This window comes from Lampetra fluviatilis, chromosome 4 (assembly GCF_964198595.1).
Source record: "Lampetra fluviatilis chromosome 4, kcLamFluv1.1, whole genome shotgun sequence".
Classification (NCBI taxonomy): domain Eukaryota; kingdom Metazoa; phylum Chordata; class Hyperoartia; order Petromyzontiformes; family Petromyzontidae; genus Lampetra; species Lampetra fluviatilis.
The window spans coordinates 28,525,311-28,550,013 of NC_136278.1; the positions used below are offsets into that span (position 1 = coordinate 28,525,311).

At 51.8% G+C, this 24,703-nt stretch overlaps 1 protein-coding gene across 1 annotated transcript; it reads left to right on the forward strand.

Moving 5' to 3' along the window:
• The first annotated feature begins 967 nt into the window (after positions 1 to 967).
• Positions 968 to 23,113, forward strand: LOC144931720 (NIPA-like protein 3). The gene is made up of 11 exons (XM_078855934.1): positions 968 to 1,436; positions 8,116 to 8,184; positions 11,282 to 11,459; positions 13,141 to 13,200; positions 14,003 to 14,124; positions 14,403 to 14,499; positions 16,681 to 16,816; positions 17,989 to 18,077; positions 18,906 to 18,969; positions 19,446 to 19,540; positions 21,787 to 23,113. The coding sequence occupies exons 1-11, from the start codon at positions 1,347 to 1,349 to the stop codon at positions 21,939 to 21,941; spliced, it is 1,155 nt and encodes a 384-aa protein (XP_078712060.1). The 5' UTR covers positions 968 to 1,346; the 3' UTR covers positions 21,942 to 23,113.
• The last annotated feature ends 1,590 nt before the right edge of the window (positions 23,114 to 24,703 follow it).

A 24,703-nucleotide genomic window follows, 5' to 3' on the forward strand; every position in this document is an offset into this window, starting at 1 on the left:
ACGCGCGCACACACACGCGCGCACACACACGCGCGCACACACACGCGCAAACACACACACACAGCCCTCTCTAAGCATTTACATATTGTTTGGACAATCGCTATCAGCGCGCATCTATTAAGGCCGGCACGCACACATCTACACATACACACACCATGCCACGCACTCACAAACCATGAAATGCACACACACCCCGACAGACACACACCCTGACATACGCACTGTGAAAGGCGCGCGCGCGCACATACACACCCCGACAGACACACACACACCCCGACAGACACACACATATACACCCTAACACACACACACCCCCTGACAGGTACAAAACAAGACAATCGACCTCGGGGAGACCCAGGACCGGTTCAGATATTAATCGTCACTGGGTTGTTGGCCGTCAGAGCGAATCGAACTCGGGCCGCCGGGTTCGTAGCGCAGCGCGCTAACCGCCACGCTACCGCTCCCCCCACACACAGAGACACACATACTAACACACGCACCCTAACAGGTACACACAGGCACCGTGACACACACACAGGCACCGTGACACACACACACCCTGACACACACACACAGGCACCGTGACACACACACACACACCCTGACACACACACACAGGCACCGTGACACACACACAGGCACCGTGACACACACACACACACCCTGACACACACACACAGGCACCGTGACACACACACAGGTACCCTGACACACACACACACGCCGTGACACACACACAGGCACCGTGACACACACACCGTGACACACACACACACAGGCACCGTGACACACACACCCTGACACACACACCCTGACACACACACACACAGAGGAACCGTGACACACAGGCACCGTGACACACACACATACACATTTTCACCCACACCCTCCCTAGCACAGAAGAAACACGCAGAGCAGGAAAAGCGCCGAGCGCTGGGCGGGGTGCGCCAATGACTCGGGACACGAATCGCTCGTACAGTGCGCGGCAGTGAACCCCCTCTCGTCACATTCTCTCTCTCTAAAGAGAGAGAACACAACTCTTTCTGTTTCTTTCCCAAGGGCGATAAAGCAGCCGAATTGTTGTGTCGTTAAGTCGGGACTCCCCCCTCATTGCCCCACCCAAGAGAAGCGCCACACAGCGTCGGTGGCGATGATGATGATGTTGGCGACGGACTGAAGGGGGTTCCTCCTCCTCCTCTCTCTCGCTCTCGTCTCGCGTCCTCCACAGCACCCCGAGGAAGAGGAGACGCGATTAGCGGTGTGGTGGGGGTGGTGGATTCTGCGTCTTGTCGGAGTCGTCTGGCTGGAGCCGTGACGCTGTTCGCGACTCCCGGGCGCGGCGGCAGATGGAGGTCGCACGCGGCGGCGTCAATGCGACCACGGCGACTCCCGAAACCTCGACCGCCGACGGCATCTTGAAGCCTCTGATTATTGACGTGAGGACACGCGCGCAAGTGTTCGTTCGTGCGCGTGTGCGTGTGTGCGTGTGTGTGCGCGTCGTCACTAGGGAGACAAAGGCGGCCCGGAGTGGTGCTGGCCACCCAGCCCCTCTCCGTGCCGGCCACTCGCTGAGAGCGCTTGCTCCGAAAATGCCGAGGCTATAATGGGACATCTTGGGTTTAGTCTTTGTACGTGGGTCGGTCCGCTCGTCCGCCTTAAACGAGTGAGCGCTGGTGGTGGTGGGTGTGTGTGTGTAAACATCAGCACCGGGGATACAAAGGTGGCCGGGCGAGGCACTTGCCACCCGCTTCCTCGTACGACGTCTGGGCCCTACAGAACGTGCCCCGCCACCAACACTCGCAGCAGCTTTGCTCGCCAACAGAGCAAAGTCCAACGGCAGCGCTTGCACGGTCGAGGCGTGAAGAGCGGTGGCGCTCCGGTTAGCGCACTGCGCTACGAACTTCTGAGGAGCGGTGGCGCTCCGGTTAGCGCGCTGCGCTACGAACTTTTGCGCCGCCCGAGTTTGATTTTGCCAGTCACGGCGAACGAAAATCGCGCAGTGGGCGAGCGAAATCCGCAGGCCCACCCACCCCTGGGTCAAAATTGGCCTTGAATTAATACCAAGCGGGGTGTTTAAACATTTACCATCTTTTTTTTTGGGGGGGGGGGGGGTAGAGACAGATGACCTTGAGTGACGCTGCCAAAATCAATCTGCTTTGGAGAGACATACGATCGGTGCTCGCTAACAGCACTTTCTCCACCGCCCCCTACTCCCCACCGGATCAGCGAGGGGGCCTTTTGTGTGACGACAGCTGTAGTGACACCACGGGGGGGGGGGGGGTCCCCCGTGAATACGATGTTAGAGTCCATAGAGACGGTGGTCAACACAAGCAGGAAGCAAGGGAGGGAAAGACGGACGCAGCGAGACGGGCACGGAGAGAGAGAGAGAGACACATCGGGGAAGACGTGGAAAGGGGGGAGGGCAAGAGATGCCCAGTTAGGGACCGTCCATAAATGACGTCACGCACCTGGGGGGGGGGGTGTCAGACACTTGTGACGATGTGTGACGAGGGGGGGGGTTTGAGAAATGTGACGTCACATCAAAATGCGCAACTTTAAATAAATATAGACAACACGTTCTACTTAATTAAATATACTTTTTAACAAATGTTTTCTCCTACAACATCAGAGTGCAGCGCCACATTAAATACGCACTACAATGACAATAGTTTAAAGTGACTTGAAGCATGTTTTATTTTCGGGGGGGGCAGAGCTTTGTGACGTCATATTTGCGGGGGGGGGGGTCTGACTTTGTGACTCCATGTGACGTGGGGGGGGGGGTCAAAAATCGTTCAAAATCGCGTGACGTCATTTATGAACGGCCCCTTACTCAAAAGACGATGAGACGTACGGCGAAAGAGACGTGCAGAGGGGGACACGGACAAAAAGACATTCGGGGCGGGGCGCAACAATTTGAATGTGCGCGTTGGTACAGTGGTGTTGTAGTAAAGCGCCCTAACAAGGCAAGGATATTTATTTTTTCTCAGGAGGGATGTTGGGCCAATTCCATTAGAGCCATTTGGCTGGCGTCGTGTGGGAGGAAACCCGAGTAAAGCAAAGCTATCCCCACCAATAATACGAGAGGGGTGGTGGTGGGGGGGGCTACTCTAGAAAATTGTCCATCTCCCAGCCAAAGCTAACAACACACACGGGTGGTATACGCCGGAGGGAGATTGGGTCGCGTTTTTTTTATGCGTGCTGAACTTTTTTCGCACCGCACGCAGCCAGCCGTGCTAATCGGAGGGTGTGGCGGGTGTGGTGAGGGTTAAGGGTGATTCTGTGGTTTACCTTCATGGGACACGCGAGTCAAGACGACCCCATGGGTGGTACAATGCGCTGGCCGATTGCTTTGCTTTATCGGTCAGACCATCCCACCACACAGACACCACGTCGTGTGTCCATGGCGAGACGCTGGGCTGTACTTGCATGGAATTTATCTTACTTGATACAGCTATCGTGCTGTGACGGTTCCACCTGAAGACGGAAGCTTGTGTTGCCTCCGAAACGTCGTGATTTTTATTTTATTTTTATTTTACTTTTATTAATTTAATCTTTTTTATCTACGTGACTTTACCGAAAAAACCTACGAGTATGAATCCTTGCAGTCACGAAAGCTTCAAATCTAGAATTGTATGGACTACTTCAGCTCACGGAGTGTTTCATCTCCTGGCCTCTTACGTGGGACGGAAAGGTGGGGCTGGGGGGCGGTGGGTTACTTGAAAGGTGGTTTCGTTTTGGATTCGTTCACATGACCACCACCACCACCACCGCAAGTTGAAATTGGGGGCAGCCTTCTTCAAAGTTGCGAGGCGACTCCCGGGGCGGAGAGTGAAACGTGTAAAACCGGTGTGGAGGCAAATTCCATTCACTAAAAAAAATACCAATCAACCAGGAGTGCCTTGAAACACGCGTGCCTCTTGTCATAGATCGGCATTGTGTTGGTTAATTTACACCTTTCTCATTTAGCCTGTCGATGCCACCTGTTTGTCGTCGTCGTCGTCGTCCTAAGTATAATTATATTTACAGCAGGACTTTGCATGAGAGGTGGGGGGAAGTGGTGGATGGGGCGAGGGGTAATGCAATTCATTTCGCACTAAAAGCCAAACCGTGTGGTTCGTTGTTTCGTCGGTAAAGACGACGACGAGAGAGTTCGCTCCTCAGCTGTGCCCGGGCGCCATGCGCACGCGACAAATTGTACGGTAACATCTCGGCAACATCTCAGCAACATCTCAGAAACATCTCAGCAACATCTCGCTCGCACTAGGCCATTCACTCTCTCGCTCTCTCTTGGTGTGGGTAGATCGAGCGCCTCAATGTAGTGCCTCAATGTAGCTAGAGGCTTGAGACTCAGACTTACCCGGTTAATTAGCATTGCTATTATTGTTGATGTTGTTGTTGTTGTTGTCATCGCATGGTGATTTAAATACCCTCCAGAGCAGCGGTTGTTCTTAACGTGAGGTGCACGCCACGCCCCCTGGGGATGCGAGACACGGCCAGATTTGTTTTTAGGAGGTAAATCGTCCAAACACAAATTAAGCACTGGCATGTAAGTACAACTTGCTTTGTTTCATCAATCCCCTGTGTATTTGTTAACATGATACATTTTGTTTGACGCTTGGGAACCAAATGAATGCAAGGCTGCAGTAAAGGTTAATACTGGTTGGAACCTCCTGGTTACACCAGCCCACAGGGGATTATTGTGTCCGTCCGTCGTTCAGGGAGGAGCTGGGTGGGGTGGGGCGGGTGGGGTGGGGAGGGTGGGGAGGAGCTGGGTGGGGAGGGAGGGGCTGGGTGGGGAGGTGTGGGGAGGGTGGGGCTAGGTGGGGGGTGGGTGGGGAGGGGCTGGTCACCCCGTGGTGCTCTTATAAAACTCAACGTTTAACCTACTCACGCCGGCTTGTGCCCGCCCTCACAGTCGGGCATATTTGCGGAATACACCACGCCGCCTTTGACCCTGGCCATTGAACCAATAAAAATGGTTCTCATTATTTTGGTTGCCATACCCTGGAATGGGTCACCCATCTCAATGTAGCAGGACCCTCCTGAAACGGAGGCTTAAGATTCGGGCTTACCCCGGTTAAGTAGCATTGCCGTTATTAGTATTGTTGTGATCCCATAGTGATTTTAAATACCGTCCTAGAGGCTATTTATAGATGTCCCTCTTTGCGGAGACCTTCCATCGGCAGTGGTGTGAGCGAGTAATTGCAGGTCTGCGCCTGGTATTCATTAGAGGGTTTTTTTTGTTGTTAAATTGCTTCTCCTGTATCGGTCCGCTTCTGGATGAAAGCCCCCCCCCCACCACGCTCTCCGTCACTAAAATTGTTTGGGCACACTTCCTCACAGAAATAAAATACGGATATTTCACAAGCCCTCACCGGTTGATCAATTATCAAGACACTGCACTGTACTTTAAACAACGATATACATATTTTTTAAAAGTTATAATAATTGCAATGGGTAGCAGAGATTAGTGCAACAAAATTCCACGGTTGTACTGCGCTTCTATGCTTCCATATCTACGACCCTCGCCTTCGCCGGCACCCAGTGACCAACCCGGTGAGTTATGGTCACATCAAGTTCAAGTTAATTTATTAGGTATAGCCCTGTGAGCCATTCGGCTCTTGAATCGGGTGCAACCGCAACAAACAAAAAAACAAAAACATGAACAAAAAAACATCTTAAAGTGAATATGTGACTAAGTGCAAACAGAAAATCCAAGAAAAGACAGCAAAATATTGCAGAAAAAACACCGTACACCAACGCTGTGTGCAAAAATCCCAGTGGGATGCAAGTTAAACAACAACAACAACATAACTACCACAATTCGCATTGCGTGAGTGGGGGGCGCTCATCCAGCAGTGGATGAGGGCAATAGGTCTGTGCACGTACTGGGACTGTACAGCGTGTTTATGAGATCATTTTAGAAATTGTGTGTTTTTTTTGTTCATGACGAAATGTTATAGTCTGAAGGCAATGATGCTCTAAGCATGAACGGGATGACGTCAGAGTGGTTGCGTGTGTGTAGAACATTGTGTCCGTTGTGTGTACCAGTGTGCCTCACGAGTACCTCGTGAGGTGTGTAAACGTCGCCACTGGGGAGACAAAGGCGGCCGGGCGTGGTCTTGGCCACCCACCCCCTCGTGTGCCGTTCCGGCCTTCGTAGGTGCTCGCTAACAGCACTTGCCCCTACAGTCTGTTAAGGCTATACGGGGAATATCTCTCTGTGTGTGCGTGGGGAGCGGTGCTGTAGCGTTTGGCACGCTGTGCTACGAACCCGGCGACCCGAGTTCGATTCCCGCTCACGGCCAACACCAGTGGCGTTTATCTGAACCGGTCATGGGCCTCCCCTAGGTCGACTCCGCCTTAAATGAGTACCCGTTGTGGTGTGTAAACATCATCGCCACTGGGGAGACGAAGGCGGCCGGGCGTGGTGCTGGCCACCCACCCCCTCGTGTGCTGTGCTGGCCTTCGTAGCTGCTCGCTAACAGCACTTGCCCAAACAGTCTGTTAGGTTATACGGGGGATCTTTGTCCACCAGTGGTAGAAATCTTATTAGTGTGTGGGTGATCACCCATCCAATCAACCCCTGCTTAAAGCTTCTGATAATTTAAGAGACGAGGTGCATTCTGGGAGATGTGGGCACAGGCCCAGTGCAATGTAGTTATGGGCTCTCAAATATGGTGTGTCCTATGAACTGTTGATGGATGTTTAATGGAGACTCTTATGGTAACGCCGCACTAACGTAACATCGACGTGGACGTTTCGTTGAAACTGGAAGAACCCCGATGAGTGGTTAAACTCCTTTTCACAGAGGACCATCCCAAATCTGGGGTCGGACGTGGTGTAAAATTATGGAGGAAGTTGCCCGGGGAGATGAATCGAACACATCGTCAATAAACTGAATCGAATGTAAACTCGGTCATACGTAAGCTCAAACAAAAAAAACACAACGGAATAATTTATTGTAAAAAATAAAATACGGCTGTAGTTAAATTTTGTACAAAGAGGATATATATATTACACTTGCAAATCTGCTGGTTGTCAGATCGCAGTTCGCAAATGCGGATCCAGGTGCACAACTTGATGGTAGTAGCGTCACCAGACTGAGAGAGAGAGAGGGGGGAGGAGACGAGGAGGAGGAGGCTTTGCTACCAAGTCCCAGTCTCCTTCTGTGAACGCTTCAACTAACCGGTTGACGTTCGTTTTTTTGTTTAAATTGCCTCGGGCTTGCCAGTGGTGCTAAAGAGTTTGGCGAGACACAATGCCTTGGCTAGATCAGTCGTCGGCAACCAAAATGACAAGAGCCAATTTTTTTTTTCAAATTCAGTAGTTAAAAAATAAAATCTAATTTTCCAGAGCCGCAATGCACGCGAGTACGAGACGATGGTCACTAATACATAACTCTCGCGATGCGGTTCCTTGAAGAGCCGCACGCGTGTTGCCAAGCCCCTGGACGAGATTGCAGGGGGCACATGAAACAATCCATGTTGTGTCCACCAGTATTTTCACGGGTTATGCCACGCGACATTCTGGCCACAGGTAAACGTAATTTGTCTGGAAGGCGCATGGGTCGATGGGCTAAACAAAAACACGTTTAATTCATTCTGTAGAGAAGAATGGAATTCGCTCCCCCCCCCCCCAGCTCCAACCATGATGTTGCAGAGCAGCACCTATGAACGCGTCACCCCGGAATGAGCTCAATCTCATCAGATCTCGAAAGCTCGGCAGGTTCAAGCCTGGATAGTGCTTGGACGTGTGACCACCGTGCGTTCAACAGGTGCCCACAATGCTTCTCCGTCTCTGCTTGTAGCCTTCACCAACCACGATGACCTGGGTTATAAAGTACGGGGAGTCCTCGACTTACGCACACGATTAGTGGCATTCTCGTTCGTAAGTCAGGGACTCTACCGTTCAACATCGTATGGGAGGCATTCGTACAGTGGTGGATTTTAACAACGTGGGTGTGCTGTAGATGTGGTATACAGCATAGACGTGATTTGCATCGACTTTTGAAAGTCCTGGTTCGTTTTATGATGGTGCGGGAGAAGCGAAATTAAAAACTGGTGATGAAAACGCTGAACGGATATTGTCGCCCCGCATTCCTTCCATTCGCAGGACAACCTGGTGGGCACGCTGCTGGCAGTGATTGGAAACGTCATCATCAGCATCTCGCTCAATGTCCAGGTGCCCGCATCGCCACCGCATCGCCACCACACAGACACCACACGGGCAACACACGGACGCCACAGCCAATCTACAGCCAACAACACGGGCACCACGCGGGCACCACGTGGGCACCACGTGGGCAGGACCCTGACCTCTATCCAGACAGGGTGGGTGGCCAGCACCACGCCTGCCCACCCGTGTCACCCCAGTGCCGTTGTTTTCACCCCACACCGGGCACCCATTTGAGGCCGAGTCGACCCTTGGTAGGCCCGGGACCGTTTCCGATTATTGTCACTGGAGTAGGAATTGAACTCGGGGCACACCGGGTTCGTAGCGCAGCGCGCCAACCTCTGCACTACCACTCCCCACAGATACACATTGACCCGCTATTTGCTCATGAAATTGGTAGATAATGTTGTCAAGCTCTGTGTACGAATGACAAACCCTATTAAACGTATATTTAACTTTGTATTTGCGAACAATGGCAGGGAGTGGTGTTGTTATCTCGTGGAAGTTGACAAAGGAAAGAAACCAAATGAGGTTTTTAACAAGAAATCGGCGGTCAACTAAACTGCCGGACTATAACTGCATTCTTCTACCGTGTGGATTCAGAGCAGCGGATTAAATATGTAATTTTTAATTTGTTATCCACTGTTCAGACGCAGAGTTGATCTCGTCCGTCCCTCTATTTGTTAAACGAGTGAAGACAGCAGCTGTTGACAAATGTGGTCGATCGTTTGGGATTCGTGCCCGCACCACTCGCAGGCTGCCGAATCTTGAACGCACCGTTTGTGTGTGGCCCGGCCCCGATTGGGTTGATGGTCGACCATTGGCGGCGGTGTGGAAGGTTGAAACTGGGGAGGCTCGATGGTAGGGTCCTGCGTGAGATGTCAGGACGATATAAAGCCTGCACAAGCGCAGTACATGTATTCCTCGATACACGAAAGGGATGCGTTCTTCAAAAAAACACGCGCGTGAAACGAAATTTTGTAAATGGGAACGGCTTTTCCCAATGATTTAAGACAAAAAAACTAGGGACGTGTTTCGAACAGTCATTCCAAATCTACACCTAACGTAAAAATCTACACACACCTGAATCACTTTTCACAATACAAAAATAATAATAAAGAACGTAAATATAATATTCTATGAATTCCTGCAGTCACGAAAGTTTTTAAGTCAAAAAATGAATATTAAAACGTATTAATTCAATAAAAAAAATTCACGGAACTCGCCAATAACATCTGCTACATGTTGGAATGCCTGGAGAGGTTCAGTTCATGTATTAGGTCTAGCCCTGTGAGCCATGCCGCTCTTGACTCGGGTGCAACCGCAACAAACAAAAACATGAACAAGAAACATCTTAAAGTGACGACACGTCGCAGGGACACCGTGACGCTGTCGCAGACGGATGACGCGACCTCCCGGGCGGCTCTTTGTTTGACCCCACGGCGCGTGTGGCCGCGGTGACATTTCGTGAAAGCGGAAATATACATTTCGTTCATCGAAAAGCGTCCGCAATTCGTCAATTGGGTTCACGTGAAATTTCCTAAACGGAAAGTTCGCAAAGCGAGGGACACCGTTGCTGTCGATTCGCTGGGTCGTGAGCTGACTGTTCTTATGCTACTCGGTATTCTGTGGGTTCCATCATCGGAACAATCGGCAGTTGTGTTCACTTTGTTTAACGGGAGACAGTTGCACTCAAATCCAAACGTTGTTTGGATGTCTCGCGGCCAAATCTAAAGAGTAGCGAGCAACAGGCTGCGACCAATCGTGTTAGAACAACGCAACCGGGCAGGTGCGGCTGTTCCCTTCACTTGTGGAAAATGAAAGTGGCCCTCATTGTGAATTGTGGCGAAGTGCAATTTGGTAGTTACATAGCCGAGCGCTGCCCATCATTCGCTAACAGAGGAGGTACTGCCGAGCAAACTCGTGATGCCCATCGGATGGATGACTTTAACTCGCCACGCAGCTACTGTATAATGTAATCATCAGTTGTTCTTCATTTGCTGAAAGAGACCGAGAGAGAACATCCACATCTAAAAATGGTGGGCAGATCATTGTGTGGTCGAACCAACAAGATAAATTATGAATCAATGTCTGAAAATGTTGGGGGTGTCCAGACCTCCCCCAACCTCCATCCCCTGTGCAGGCCAGATGTGAGCCCCCTCCCCCGTGCCCGCTCTATAGCCGTTAAAAAGACCTTTGTGCATACAGTACCTATTGACTTGTTCAAGTTGCCTGCAGCTTGGCAACCAGCCGAGGACACGATGGGGGACAGGTAAACACGGAATCTCTCCCGGTGTGTTTTCGGCTTGTGCCGGTGTACGATGTCCCCATGCTTCTTCAGGAACAAGTTAATTCTGAACAAAAAATAACGAAATGCGATCCAACCCGAAAGCCCTCTGGCTGAGCTACACAACGCAGATGGACACGTTTGGTTTAATTCGTGGGGCTTCATTATGAACAGCTCGGAGACCAGGAGTGTATATTTTTTTTGTCAAACCATTACCGGGCTCTGAATTACAGCTGGAGTGACTCGCTGTTCAGAGGTGGTGGAGGCTGAGTGGAGACCGGGTGGTGGAAGTTGCTGTTGGTGGACGTTTGCGGTGGTGGACGCTCGGTGGCGGAGGCTTGCCGGTCGAGTCTGGGCGGTCGCTGTGTGGCGACTGCTTGCAGTCTGGACGCTATTTGTAGCTGTCCTGTTAACCTTAACCCTTTCCCGTTCCGCACGTGTACGGCATCGGTTTTCTTCCGATTCAGTTCTGATGACGTACGTGTATGTCAATGGAACGGAACCAGAATAAAAAATAAAGTAACTTTATCGGTACCGAGGCTCTCACAAGGCCATGCAGGGGAGGGCGTGTGGCACAGTTTGGCGCCAGCTATTATAGAGTGTGGTCGTGTCGCTACGGTTCTCTGCGGTGAGTAACAACTTCTTTTAAGAACAGCGGGCACTCCGCCTCTCTGAATAAAATTAACTCCAAACCGCTCGCGCTTTACGAGATTCGGCGAAGAACGGGGAACCCACACCCTGCAAAACTTGCAGTCTCAGAACGGGAAAGGAGTCCTTTATATATATATGAAAAACCCCGCGTGGTCCCACCTCCTGCAGAAATGTGCCCACTCGCGGGTCTCGGCGCTGGACTGCGAGCGGCGGCGGCCGTACGAGCGCAGCAAGCTGTGGTGGACGGGCCTGCTGCTCATGCTGCTCGGGGAGCTGGGCAACTTCGCGGCGTACGGCTTCGCTCCGGTGTCGCTCATCGCGCCGCTCGGTGCCATCACCGTCATCGGTGAGGGCGCCCGCTCACGCACGTTAACTATTTTTAAAAGGTGTTCGATTTTTTTTTTTAAACCAGGTAAGGCCCACTGAGCTATATTGGTCTTTTTCAGAAGCGACCTGGCCACAAATGATAGCCCAACGAGAAGCGGCTTATCATCACGTGGACATTTATAGCGGGCAAATACTCTGAACGCACTTTGATTCAAAATCTGGAGGGGAAAAACTGGAGGATCCTGGGATAAATTCACGCAACCACGGGGAGAGTGAACATGCAAACTCCAAATAATACAGGCGTCGGGGTCGGGATCGAACCCACCTCCTCCTCTACACTAGGCGAGGTAGTTAACCGGGGCAATTTGCCGCAGGATGCGGCTTAAGAACAGTTCCAAGTGTTCACATTAACAATGCAATGAGGTGTTGAGAAGTGTCTCTCTAGCAAGAGTGCTTTGCTCTTGGCACTTGACCTGGAGTGCAGGAGAAACCGTTTCGTGGAGCGATTGATCGGTTGGCTGCGATTGCTCACTTAAAAGACGCCCGTTTGATGGATTGCTGAATTGGTGATTTTACACGTTTATCATTCACGCTGCTTGTTTTATTGCAAATGCGTTTTTGTCGACCATTGCACCTTGAATTCGAGGACCTTAAAGATTTTTCGATTTAAAGCTTTCGTGACTGCAGGGATTCATCTTCTTGGTTCTTTCGGTAAAGTCACGTAGAAGGGAAGTAATAAAATAATAAAAATAATAAAATAATTCTCACAATTATTTGTATTACTTCCCTTCTACGTGACTCTACCGAAAGAACCAAGAAGATGACCTTAAAGATAGCACGAGGTTGAGCCCCCTGTGTGGCAATAAATCGTGGCTGCCGTGGTGCCGACGGCTGCCAAAGTCGATGCCGTAGCTGGGCACTACAAATGTGCAGCGCAAAATCCGACTCGATGTTTGCGCGCGACTCCGGATTTTACACGATCTTGGAAACGACATGCGGGGGGGGGGGGGGGGTGGCGTGGGAGTTAAATGACAGCCTGTGACCAAATCACCGGGAATGTGGGCCGCTTTCAGCGATCCCGGAAACTCTCGGTGGGTTTTTAGCCTGGGTAGTGCTTGGATTTGGCCACCACCGTGCATCCAAGGCTGTCGTAGGCAGCTGCCGGGGCTGTGGACACCAGAGGGCAATGCAGCAAAGTCGATTTGTTGTGCTGAACTTGGCTTATCATCTACGTTCGTGGCTTCCGTCCCTTCGCCGTCTGGCACCGGGGACCGGTGGTTGTTGCAGCATCGTCAAGTTACCCCAACAGCCTTGTACGGTGTAGAGAGGCCATCGTCCATCAGAATCTGAATTTTTATACTGGAGGAATCCGATGAGCCGTGAAGTAATTTTTCAGACGTCCCGTAAGGGGCAGGTCAGAAAGTTACAAATAACAAACAATGTAAAAAAAAACACGACAGACGTGAAAAGTCTAGGAAAGGTAAACAAATCGCACGCACAAATAAACTCTACCACTTTTATTTTACCAGGTAAAGCCCACTGGGCTATCGGCTTCTTTTCTTCAGAAGCGACCTGGCCACAAATAACCGCGCGTGCAAATAGGGCAGCGCAGTGGCGTGTGAACGGCGTTCGAAATCGAGTCTCACGCGCACCCCTTCCTTGCCCGCTGCATTTTCTTCCCCCCCCCCCCGCCTTTGAAGCGAGCGGCATCATCGCGGTGTTCTTCCTCAAGGAGGCGTGCCGAGCTTCGGACCTGCTGGGTAAGGCCCCTGCCAACGCACCTCGACGGCGGCCACCGCCGCCGCTGCACCATCGTCTCCCACCGCTGACGCTTCACTTAGAACAATCGCGCGCCGGGAGCCTCGTCGATTATTTCATTCCTCCTGTGCGAGGAATTAAATTATCGCCCCCCCCCCCCCCCCCCAACATCACTTTGTAGCCCGGTCGCTTGGACCTCTCCGGCTCTGTCGGATTTGATGCGGTTGCACCGCCTGCGCACACCCGATAGCCGTGCCGGCGTTTAAAAAAGGAAAATCGTCGAGAAACGCCGTCGTCGTCGTTGTTGTTGTTGTCGTCGTTGTCGTCGTTGTCGTCGTCATTGTTGTTGTCGTAGTTGTTGTTGTCATTGTTGTCGTCGTTGTTGTTGTCATTGTTGTCGTCGTTGTTGTTGTCATTGTTGTCGTCGTTGTCGTCGTTGTCGTCGTTGTCGTCGTTGTCGTCGTTGTCGTCGTTGTTGTTGTCATCGTTGTTGTCGTTGTCATCGTCGTTGTCGTCGTTGTCGTCGTTGTTGTTGTTGTCATCGTTGTTGTTGTTGTCATCGTTGTTGTTGTTGTCGTTGTTGTCGTCGTTGTTGTCGTTGTCGTCGTTGTCGTTGTCGTCGTTGTTGTTGTTGTCGTCGTTGTTGTTGTTGTCGTCGTTGTTGTCGTCGTTGTCGTCGTTGTCGTCGTTGTCGTCGTTGTCGTCGTTGTCGTCGTTGTCGTCGTTGTCGTCGTTGTCGTTGTCGTCGTTGTTGGTGTGCGTGGCCGACCACTCCCTACCTCCTCTCCTTTGCGTTCTTGGCAGGCGCTGCCCTGGGCCTCGCCGGCACGTACCTGCTCGTGACGTTTGCGCCCAGCGACCAGCAGCAGCTGACGGGCGACAACGTGGTGCAGTACACGATCAGCTGGGCCTTCCTCCTCTACTTGGTGAGCAGCAGAGCTTCACTTGACCCATGTTCTCCAAAGCTTGTGGATGGTTCTCCAACGCAAGTCAAGTCCGTGCGCCGCTTTCTTTCTCTCTCTCTCGGTGAAATTCCAGGCGTGCGCCTCTCCGCGCTGCTCTGCGCATCTTTGAGCTTCCGTTCAATTTCCTCCGCCGACGACCCACGTTTGCGGTCCACGAAGTGCACACCGATTTGAAAAGTTTTCACCGGGAGGATTTTTGTTTGCGCAAATATCTACCTTTTTTGTTGTTGTTGTTACAGTTGTTGGAAATCGTCCTCTTCTCCGTCCTGCTCTATTTCCACTTGAAGCTCGGCATCACCGACATCGTCGTGTGTCTTTTGCTGGCGGCGTTGATGGGTGAGCGAATTTTGTTACCCGAATTTCAAGGGCAGTCTGTTATCCAGATGAGGACGGTGGTGCTGGTGGTGAATAGGAATATAAATCTTCACCAACCCACCATCACCACCCCCCCCCCCTACCTTCAGCGATTGAAGGGCCACCAAGATTAGGGGTCACGAATTGATTCAAGAATCAATTCGTGGTACGAGAGGATATGGAGCTGTGAGCGAACTTGCCGATGACAGGTGCTGGCGGTGTTGAGAGATTGGCCTCTGTGGAGGAGGCTCGTGAAGGACGCTGCTGCTGCTGCTGCTACTGCTGGGCAGTTGGAGGCAGTCGTCCTCCAGCAACAACGGAGGGCAGAGGAGCGACGCTCACAACAATGAGCGGAGCGCCAGGCGGCTAAAACGCAGCAAGTTGGCACAGTAGGGGGCACAGGTGGCGCATCGGCCACTCGTCTCGGTCAGTCGGTCCGTGGCACCTGCTGGGTCTGCCCCGTGACCTCCTGCCAGCGGGCGTTCGACACTTCACGTGGCCTTAAAGTGCGCATAGCCCGGCACAAGCGCCGTGGTGACGTCACCGCCATTTAGTGGCGAATAGCGGTGGTTGTTGCGTGCGCGCATCTCGTTTTTGCCATCTCGTTTGTATTTTTGTTTCTCATTTGTATTGTTTGTGGTTTGCTCCACTTCGTCCATACGGCATCATTCAGTCCACGGGCACACGTGTAATATTCGCGGATTTTTACGTTTTCAGAACTTTCAGCGATCTTAAAACGATAACCGTCGATCTAAATGCTGGCATGGTGTTAAACGAGAATGAACGCTAAATGAATGATTTGATGCGTGTTGTTACATGCCGAGTGACGATTGTGATGGTGACGGTTGTGCTTGCCCCATTTTTCTAATGCACTCCAAGGTGAGGGGGGGTTGAGGGGGGCACAGTAAAAATATATTGAAGATGATGCCATGGGAACAACGCTTCGGTGACGTTGTTACCCAAAAAAAAAAATTCGCAAAACAGCGAGTGCGGTTTTGCAAAATATGCCAACGTGCTTCCCATTAGGTTTACCATTTAGGTGTACCAGGTAAACCCCCCCCCCCCCCCCCACTGAACTGTTACAGCTTATTCTTTTTTCAGAAGCGACCTGGCTCTCACAAATGACAACTCAACGAGAAGTGGCTTCTCATCATCCTGTGGAAATGTATAGCGGCCAAATAATGATGTGGAGGGGGGAAAAAACGGAGGACCCGGGGCGGGGGGGGAGAGAGACATACGAACTCATTGGAGGAATCCGAAAAGCTGTACAATTATTTTTCACAGATGTCCAGTTAGGGGGCGGGTCGGAATTGACGACAACAAACAGTACAACAACACAATAGCAGTTAAAAGTATAGGAAAGGTAAACAAATCACTTAAAAAAAATATTCAATGAAAACTAAACTAACGTCGTACTCGGATTGTAAATGTTGTGGCTTTGCTCTCAAATACACCGGTTAGTGCTGTACTAGTAACGAATTGGCACGTTCTGTTAACGTGACAAACCTTACGATTGGTTGCGTCGGGTGGTGATTTGTTTAATGACACATCTTTACGCGATCTAACCCAAAAACACCTGTTATGGAAAACTAAACTATTTTTTGTACCTTCCCAGATGAAGCCCACTAAGCTGTTAGCTTCTTTTTTCAGAAGCACGAATGGTAACTCAACAAAGTGGCTTATCACGTGGAAATTTATAGCAGCAAAATAATCTAAACGCACGTTGATTCTAAATGTGGAGGGGAAAACCGGAGGCCCCGGAAGAAAAAAATTCCACGGGGAGAGCGAGAGACACGCATACTCCAAATACACAGCAGGCATCGTCAGAGTCGGGATTAAACTCACGACCTCCTGTATACCAGGCGAGGTAGTTAACATCTCGCCACCATGATGATGTTGAGAGAGAGAGAGAGAGACACGCAAACTCCAAATACACAGCAGGCATCGTCAGGGTTGGGATCAGATCCACGGACCTCCTGTATACCAGGCGAGGTAGTTAACATCTCATAGCCACCGTGGCTTTCCACCGACGGCCTCCATCGGCATCCGGGGTTGCGAATTAAAATGCTTCGCAGGACAAACGCCGCGTGTTGCTGCAGAGCCTTGCAAAAGCCGAGCGTGTGCTCGACTTTGTCCTTAACTCTGTCTCACTTTCGTCGGCAGGATCTATCACGGTGATCTCGGTGAAGGCCGTGTCTGGGATGGTGACCCTGTCCGCCCGCGGCAGCATGCAATTGGACCACCCCATCTTCTACGTCATGTTCGTCGTCATGGTGGCCACAGCGGTGGCCCAAGTCTCGTAAGGAGTCGTTCAATTATTAATTGATTAATTAGTTTGTTTTTGTTGTCCGCTGCCCGCGGCGTGTCCTGCTCTCGCACCAATTGCTGGTGGCGTCAACTCCGCTACGTGCGGTACGAAATAAGTTCTGCATACGTAATAGAAGATCCGTTTCACCGACTCCTGGAGTACCCATCATCATCATCACCATCGTCAGTGCCCGTCACATTGATCGTCACATTCATTGTCACATTCATCGTCACCATCGTCATCGTCGGCGATGATCGATTCTGGATGAAGGCCGCTCTGAGCCGATCCCATCTCCCATGGTCCTACCATGTGACAATCCACATGCAATGCGTATGAATTCAAGCCGATTTCACCACTCCATCTCCAGAGCGGTGAAATCGGCTGTCTGTCATGGTCGGCTCCTTAAGTCGCCACTCCATCCTTATTCTCGACCATCGGCCAGTACCTTTTCGAGCGATGGATGTGTGCCCTGCCCAATCGCACGTTTGATCACAGTCGCTATGACGATGCCTCTACGTCTCGTGTGTTGCGTGAAATGCACGCGCTCCTCTTTCTGCACCCTCGATATACTTCCAAGCGTGGGTCCTCCCCGTGCTTCTCTGAACGTTTCGTCCCTTTAATCACATATTTGTGAATGTCCAGTGTTTCTAATCCATGCGTCGTATGTGCCGCAAGTAAAGTTTATTTTAAAATATATAATAACACGTCGAAACATAACTGGTAACACTGGCGATTAAACGTTCCTATGTTGGACTTCTTTCGCACCGTACGTAGCCAACCGTGCTAATCGGAGGTACGGGGGAAGGACAACAAACTAAACGCAAAAAAACTGCTATAAAGAAATTGGATTTCAATCTAGATTTAAAAGTGTATGCCTTGCGGATCCGTACAACTGCGTAGCCTTTCATTGTTGCGCTGCTGCCGCTTAGCTCTCCGACGCGTTTCCCGGGTTGTGCCGCGCGTCGTTCGCGCTACGATGTCCGACGTATTGCCCCACGTTGCTGGGTGGGGGGGGGGGGGGTGGCGAGCCTCTTTACAAAACGTGGAGCGGAACATCGGACATCGTGGCCAAACAACGCACGGCACAAGCCCCGATAAACACGGCCCCGCGGGGTGCTCTTGAAAATCCTCGTAACGTTGACGACGGACCGTCTCGTTGGCAGGTTCCTCCGTGAAGCCATGTGCCACCACGACTCGATCCACGTCGTTCCCATCAACTACGTGTTCTTCACCACCAGTGCCATCATCGCAGGTGAATCGTCGGAATCCTTTTTTTTTTCAGAATATTTTTTTTTATCCCGGAGAAAAATCCGAAGAGCTTGTGAATGTCATTATTTTTTTGCACATGTCCAGGAGGACTGCACGGACACACACTTTGAACGTGTCCTCTCTTTTCCATCTCCTTGGCGTCTACGTTTTGACGACGTGCGGATTTCCTGTTTGGCCGAGAGCACCGCAAAACAAGCCGAGTTATTTCCTCGGGCTTTAGCGGCCGACGACTGCCTGATTATGCTGCTGACTGTACCTACCAGCGAATCGTCCGTACCCAATCGTTAACTGTCGTAGTAATAAGCTGGTCTCGTTCGTTGACGTGCCAACTTTATTAATTGGCCGTAGCAGCCGGTGGTGTGGGGGGGGGGGGCGGAGTTACGATGCATATTTTACTAAATTTCTATTTTTTATTTTACCAGGTAAGGCTCGCTGAGCTATGTGGCTCTTTTTCAGAAGCGACCTGGCCACAAATGATAACTCAACGAAGTGGCTTATCAATGTGGACGTATATCAGCGTGTTTCTAAATGTGGAGGGGAAGAATCGGAGGACCCGGAGAAAAATCCACATGACGAGCTACGCCAAAGACCAATCCCTCGTTTGTAACGAGCTTATTTTACACGAAGCGTTCCTATGAACGCGAAGTGGCCTATCTAAGCAGATTGATTGGTTCATTTATTGACAGACTGGTTTGTTAATTGGTTGGACTGGCTGATTGGCAGGTTGATTAGTCGTTTGGTTAACGAATGGTTGATTGTTCAGTTTGTTGATTGTTAAGTTGATTGTTCGTTTTTTTTTTATTATGTGCAGGCGCGATCTACTACCAGGAATTCTACGGCACCACCGTGCTCAACGTGACCATGTTCCTGTTTGGGTGAGCGCTCTCGCCGTTGTGCTGCTGAACGACACGTTAGGAAAATTCACGTGTGTACGCACGGATCATGTACCACTCGGCAACACGCGCGCTCCCCCTTGGAGTTACAGTACAACGTCGCATATCCTCGATGGTTTTTGGCTGGCAATCGACCAAAGGCGGTCGCCGCATCGCACCTTTTTCAGGTGTGCTACTGCGGCCGTCTGGAACGCTCTTCCTTGCGGTATTAGGAATCCACTGGAGCTACGCACTTTTAAATCATCTGGCTTGAAAACTAATTTCTTTAGAACTACTTTTAGTGTTTAGTTTGTCATTGCCCTGCAACTCTAAGTTAGCACAGTTGGCTATGTATGGTGGGAAAGAAGGTCTGCATACTCACAAACGGACGCTGCCACGCTTGCTAACAGACACCGCTGCGCCCACAGACAGACGGACGAGCGCTGACGTGCACGCGTGGGGCGCCTTGTGTTTCACAGCTGCCTGCTCTCCTTCATGGGCGTCTTTCTCATCACTCGCAACCGGCCCAAGCCTGCGGCTCCCACGCCCTTCGTCAACATGGACATGTTCAGAGGTAGCGGGCGCCTCGCTTGTGCGCTGCCACTGCCGTGGTTGCTGCTGCTGCTGCTGTTGCTGTGTGCGCGGCTGGTAGGGGAGCAAAGCTGGTGCATCTGCCAATCACCTCACTCGGTCAACCCATGGGCAGGCGACTGTCACGGTGACCTCCTGCCAGCAGCGAGCCTTCGACACTTCGCATTGCCTCGAAGTGTACCTGGCCTGCCACAGGCGCCGTGGTGAAGTCACTGCCGCTTGGTGGACGAAACGGCGGTTGTTGTCGTTGTGAGAGAGCGGTTTCGCAGCGGTGAGCTCGCTGCGCTGCGAATTCGGCGACTTGGGATTCACTCCGGGGTCATGCCCAGCATCTCACGCCAGCGGCAGCAGCTTGTCCGCCCTCTGCCTGCCCCGCGGTGAATTCGGCCTCTAAATGAGCACCTGGTGCGGTGGGTAAACATCGGCACTTGAGACGACAAGGGTGGCCGGGCGCGGTGCTGTCTGCATCGCCGCCTGTTGCCCCAGCTGTGTGTTTAGGCTACGTGGGTGATATTTTGTCTCCGTTTAGAGACATAAGGTAAGAGTTGAATGCCCAAACAAGGGCTTTCGGGGAAGATGGATCGTGAGTTTCCCAAAGTAATTTCCTGTGGCCCGACCCATCGTGTTGACCAGATTTCTCTGCTCATGTTGACCAATTTTACTCTGTTCAAATGTTCCGTCCTCAACTGTGGAAGACCGAGCCCCAAGTCATTACACGCTGGATGCTCCGGACGATTGCTGAACGATGGCCCGACCATAATGCGGAGAAGCGTCGAGCCGAGTTCAGAGTTGTGTCTACACCTTGCGGGAAGCACGCAAACAGAGACGTGACAAAGATCCCCCCCACCCCACCCGATATAGCCTTTACCAGACTGCTGGGGCAAGCACTGTTCGTGAGCACCTGTGTGTGTACGGACACACGGACAAAGATCCCCCATAGAGCCCTTATGAGACTGTTGGGGCAAGCACCTTTTTAGCGGGTAGCGTCTATGAAGGCCGGCACGGCACACGAGCGGAAGTGTACCCAGTGCCACGCCCAATCGCCTTGGTCTCCCGAGTTGGCTATGTGTACACACCACACCAGGTACTCATTTGAGACCGAGTCGACCTAGGGGAGATTCAGATAATCGTCGTCACTGCTCTTGGCCGTGAGCGAGAATCGAACTCGGGTCGCCGGGTTCGTAGCGCAGCACGCCGACCGCTGCACCACCGCTCCCCGCGTACACACACCGCTTTTAAATTCAATCTGCGTTCCGTACGTCGCTTACTGTCGAGCACCATTTGCGTGCGGCGACTTGATTCGTATCTGAACGCTGACGATTGCTGAACGTGCAACGGTGGATTGCGGCGAGTCCTGCCATAAAAGTAACCAGGTCTGCACCGAAACATTTCCTCCACAACGCAGTGAATCACAATGCGCAGTGAAATTAATAGAGTGGGCCAACAATTTGCACTTTGCACGAAATCTCAATGCACGCACCACGCTTTTTGTATCGCTTCGTTCTCCCCTTACACAGGAGGGGCGCGACTGCCAAGGGAAAGCTGATCGAGCGTTATGCAACCTTCGCCAGTTATCATCGCAACGCTTTGTGCTCGCAAGCTCGCGTGTGGGGGTCGCACTTTGCTTGCGTAAGGGGGAAGTACATTGGAATTGCATCGAAGAAGCGGGTGAGCTGGCTGAGTGGCTCGGATGTTGGAGCCGCAGAGAGGGACACCAGCCAAAGCGGAGACGAATGGTAGCCTCGAGTCTTAATGCCCGCGCGTGTGTGTGTGTGTGCGTGCGTATGCGTGTGTATGTGCGTGTGTGAGGTGGGGGGAGTGGTAGTGTGTAGTAATTGTGTAATCCTAATAATAATACTACTTTTATATAGCGTCATTCATGCTAATTTCATCCCATAACGCTATACGTTTATTATAAATCAGCATCATGTCCTTATATACCGCTTCTATCAAGCAAATGGTAGGTAGCGGTTATCGTGCTGCGCTATGAACCTGGCCATCACCAGCAACGATTATCTGAACCGGTCCTGGGCCCTCCCCTAGGTCTACTCGGCCTCAAACGAGTACCTGGTGCGTCGCGTAGCCACATCGTCGCTCGGCCGGGCGACGGTACGGTGGCGTTGGTCACCCCCCCCCCCGCCCCCTCGTGCGCCGTGCGGGCCTCCATCGGTGGTGATGCTCGCCAACAGCACCACGTGTTGCCCTGTTGTGCGTGCGCGCGGCATTCAGACCTCGGCAAGGTGATGAGCGAGAAGGAGCCGGTGCAGCCGGAGCTGGGGGGCACGGCACTCTACGGGGCCCTCTCGGCCACCCAGCAGCCGCCGCCGGCGGCGCCCGTCCAGTTCCCCCTGGGTGACGGTGACCTCCGTGACCCCTCGCACTGACGGACCCCCCCCCCCCCCACCTACGGACACCTTCGGTAGCCTCGCCGCGTAAAACTGACGGAGCTGTCGGGGGAGGGGGGATGGCCTGACGGCACGCTCGCTATGCCGCTGCACGTGGCGGATGCCTTTTCCGCACGTGCCTCACGTGGTTGTTGTTGTCGCTTGGGCACGGGGGCTGACAGCGCTGTGCATGATGCGTGTCCGAAGGTGGGCGGTGTAGGCAGGCACCAGGTAACCATCGATGCCGCCGCTCCCCCACTCCCCCACCACGGACGGTTTAACGAATCGTCGTTGGACGTTTCGGAGGCCGTAATTCGATTCGAGAAATTGTCACGGCTCCTGATGACGTCGGGGTCATCCACAAAGCTCGATCTCGTGCTCGTTCTTGCGCGGGTGACCACCATCAACTCGGGCTTTGCCTGTTGGTGCTGTCGGCATGAATCCGTGAAGTGGCGAGGGAGATGGCAGTGACGAGTTGTACGTGTGCTGGGTTCTTCTCTGGGTTCTCCGCTTTCCACCTCCCCCCCCCCTCCACTCCGCGAAGCATCCGAGACGGACTTTGCCGGGCGAGTGAGTTGTTCCGCGTCGCGTTATCCGGCCTCGTTCTGTCCGCTGCCATTTTTAACCCGGGTGTAGACGACGCATTGAGCCACACGACTTCCACAACTCGTAGATCATTGATCGATGAAGCAGTGCGTCTCGCTAAGGAGGATGCCAAGCAGGGCGCGAGGGGTGCCACTGAGAGTTGGGTCCCGGCCCCCCCCCCACACCGCCCCCCCCACCACAATGCCCCCCCCCCCCACCACAATGCCCCCCCCCCCCCACCACACCCCCCCCCCCGTGCATGGCAGATCTTTATCGGTGCCGCGAAACCCCGCCTGGCATGCGCTAATTCACGATTCTCGATATCCGGCACGCGTATGCGGTTAATTGTATTGCTGTCTTCGCAGTCACACACCATTCGTGTATATTTTATTCTCTGTAAACATGTGCCTGTAAAGAGTTGAAGATTGCCTTGTTATGTTTACATTTTTCGTATGTGTGTGTGTTTGTTTGTGTATATATCACTTTATATATATATATAACAAGAGAATTTGTCACTGCTCGTGAAAGTATAACATGTGTGATGTAGATAGGATGTGTAACGAATAAAGGAATACTAATCGTAGCTATATATTGTTCTGGATGCAACCTTAACTAATGAGATGTGCAGTTTGCAAATAACCTGCCTTTGCGGTTACACAAATCCAATTCACGCCGTCGCTTAAAAAATAAATCGCTTTTTTGAATAGTGCATTTCATGAGCACTTTACAAGCATCTCCCGGATTGGAAATAAAAGAAATGGGATGATGCAATGAATGATGCGAATGTGGTTTCTCCTTTTTTTTGTGTCGATGGTAGTGTATCGACAACAGGTCTCGTCGACTGATGGTGCACGCACGCAAGCAGTGGTCGCGAGGCAGCGTCTTAAACTTGCACAGATCTGACACTTTCAATTGATGTTGAAAGTATTATTGCACAATATTATGTAATATTGTGCTTTCGGATACAGTGAAACCAAACTATTCTTTTTATTTTACCAGGTAAGACCCACTGAGCTATTTAGCGGATTTTTTCAGACGCAACCTGGCCACATGATGGCTCAACGAAGTGACATCACGTGGACATTGATTGCAGCCAAATGCTCTCAACGCTTGATGTTGATTCTCAGTTGTGGAGGGGGAAGTTCCGGAAGACGTGGAGAAAAAGCCACGCAACCACAGGGAGCGAGAGAGACGTGCAAACTCCACAATATACGGCAGGGGTCGGGATCGAACCGCACGGCGTGACGTATCCATCCACGAGCTGGGAGTGTCTTCGTGGGCCTGAATCGAGGAAGCTCCCGGAAGAAACGTAGATCGAAGCATCGGACTTCGGGGACGGATTAAAACCCCAGCGGTGCAACGACGGGAGAGCGAAACAACGGCACAGCCACGCAGGAGCCGTGTACCGACTCCGTGAAGAGTTGAGACGCGCCGGGCGCAGGTCCGAAAGCACGACCCTCTCCCCCACCCCCCACTTCTCGTGGGAGCACAAATGTCGTGGCCACGTCACGGTCAAGTGCCCTCGTGGTTCCTGAGAGCTTGGGCGTGTGGCTAGCCGCCAGTAGCGTCCGATGCCTCTCAAATGTCATGCCGCACCATCCCCCGCTGCTGCTGCTGCTGCTGTCAGCTGTTTAACCATGAAATGCCACTGGTTTTGTTTTGAATGCGTCATGGAAATCTGTTTATGTTTAAATCACCCGGCATCTATCTCCTCCGATCTCGTGAAGCTGGTCGGGATGGGAGCATGCTCAGCTTTTGATGGGTGCACAACAGGTTGTTATATAAAATAAAGGTTGTATATATTCAAATATATATACAACCTTTAACCTTCGGGATTTAACAACACACATTTACACGATGCAACCCAAAACACCTTGATATTTTTCGCGAAAGCCCACGTGTTAAACAGGTTGTCATAGGCTGCGGGCCTACGTGGTAGAAAGTGGGGGACGGTGCGCAACTATCCATTGTACTGTACTTCTGTGCTCCCACGTTGCCTACCTTCACCGACCCACACTGACCAGCATGGTGAAGTATGGCAGTGGATTGCCAAATGGGTGCCCCGTTAAATGCACGCGTGCAAATGTTTTTTGAGAAGCGATTTTTATAATTCACTGAACACCCAGGTGGGGTGCTGGCTAATTGGGAAAACTCGCATTTAATGTATTTTCTTCATC

Excerpts from the sequence above, each read along its gene's own strand:
- LOC144931720 (XM_078855934.1), top strand. The coding sequence starts at position 1,347 with ATGGAGGTCGCACGCGGCGGCGTCAATGCGACCACGGCGACTCCCGAA. Across the intron at positions 14,125-14,402 it reads GGGCCTTCCTCCTCTACTTG|TTGTTGGAAATCGTCCTCTT; the intron begins GTGAGCAGCAGA and ends TTGTTGTTACAG. Across the intron at positions 16,817-17,988 it reads ACAGCGGTGGCCCAAGTCTC|GTTCCTCCGTGAAGCCATGT; the intron begins GTAAGGAGTCGT and ends TCTCGTTGGCAG.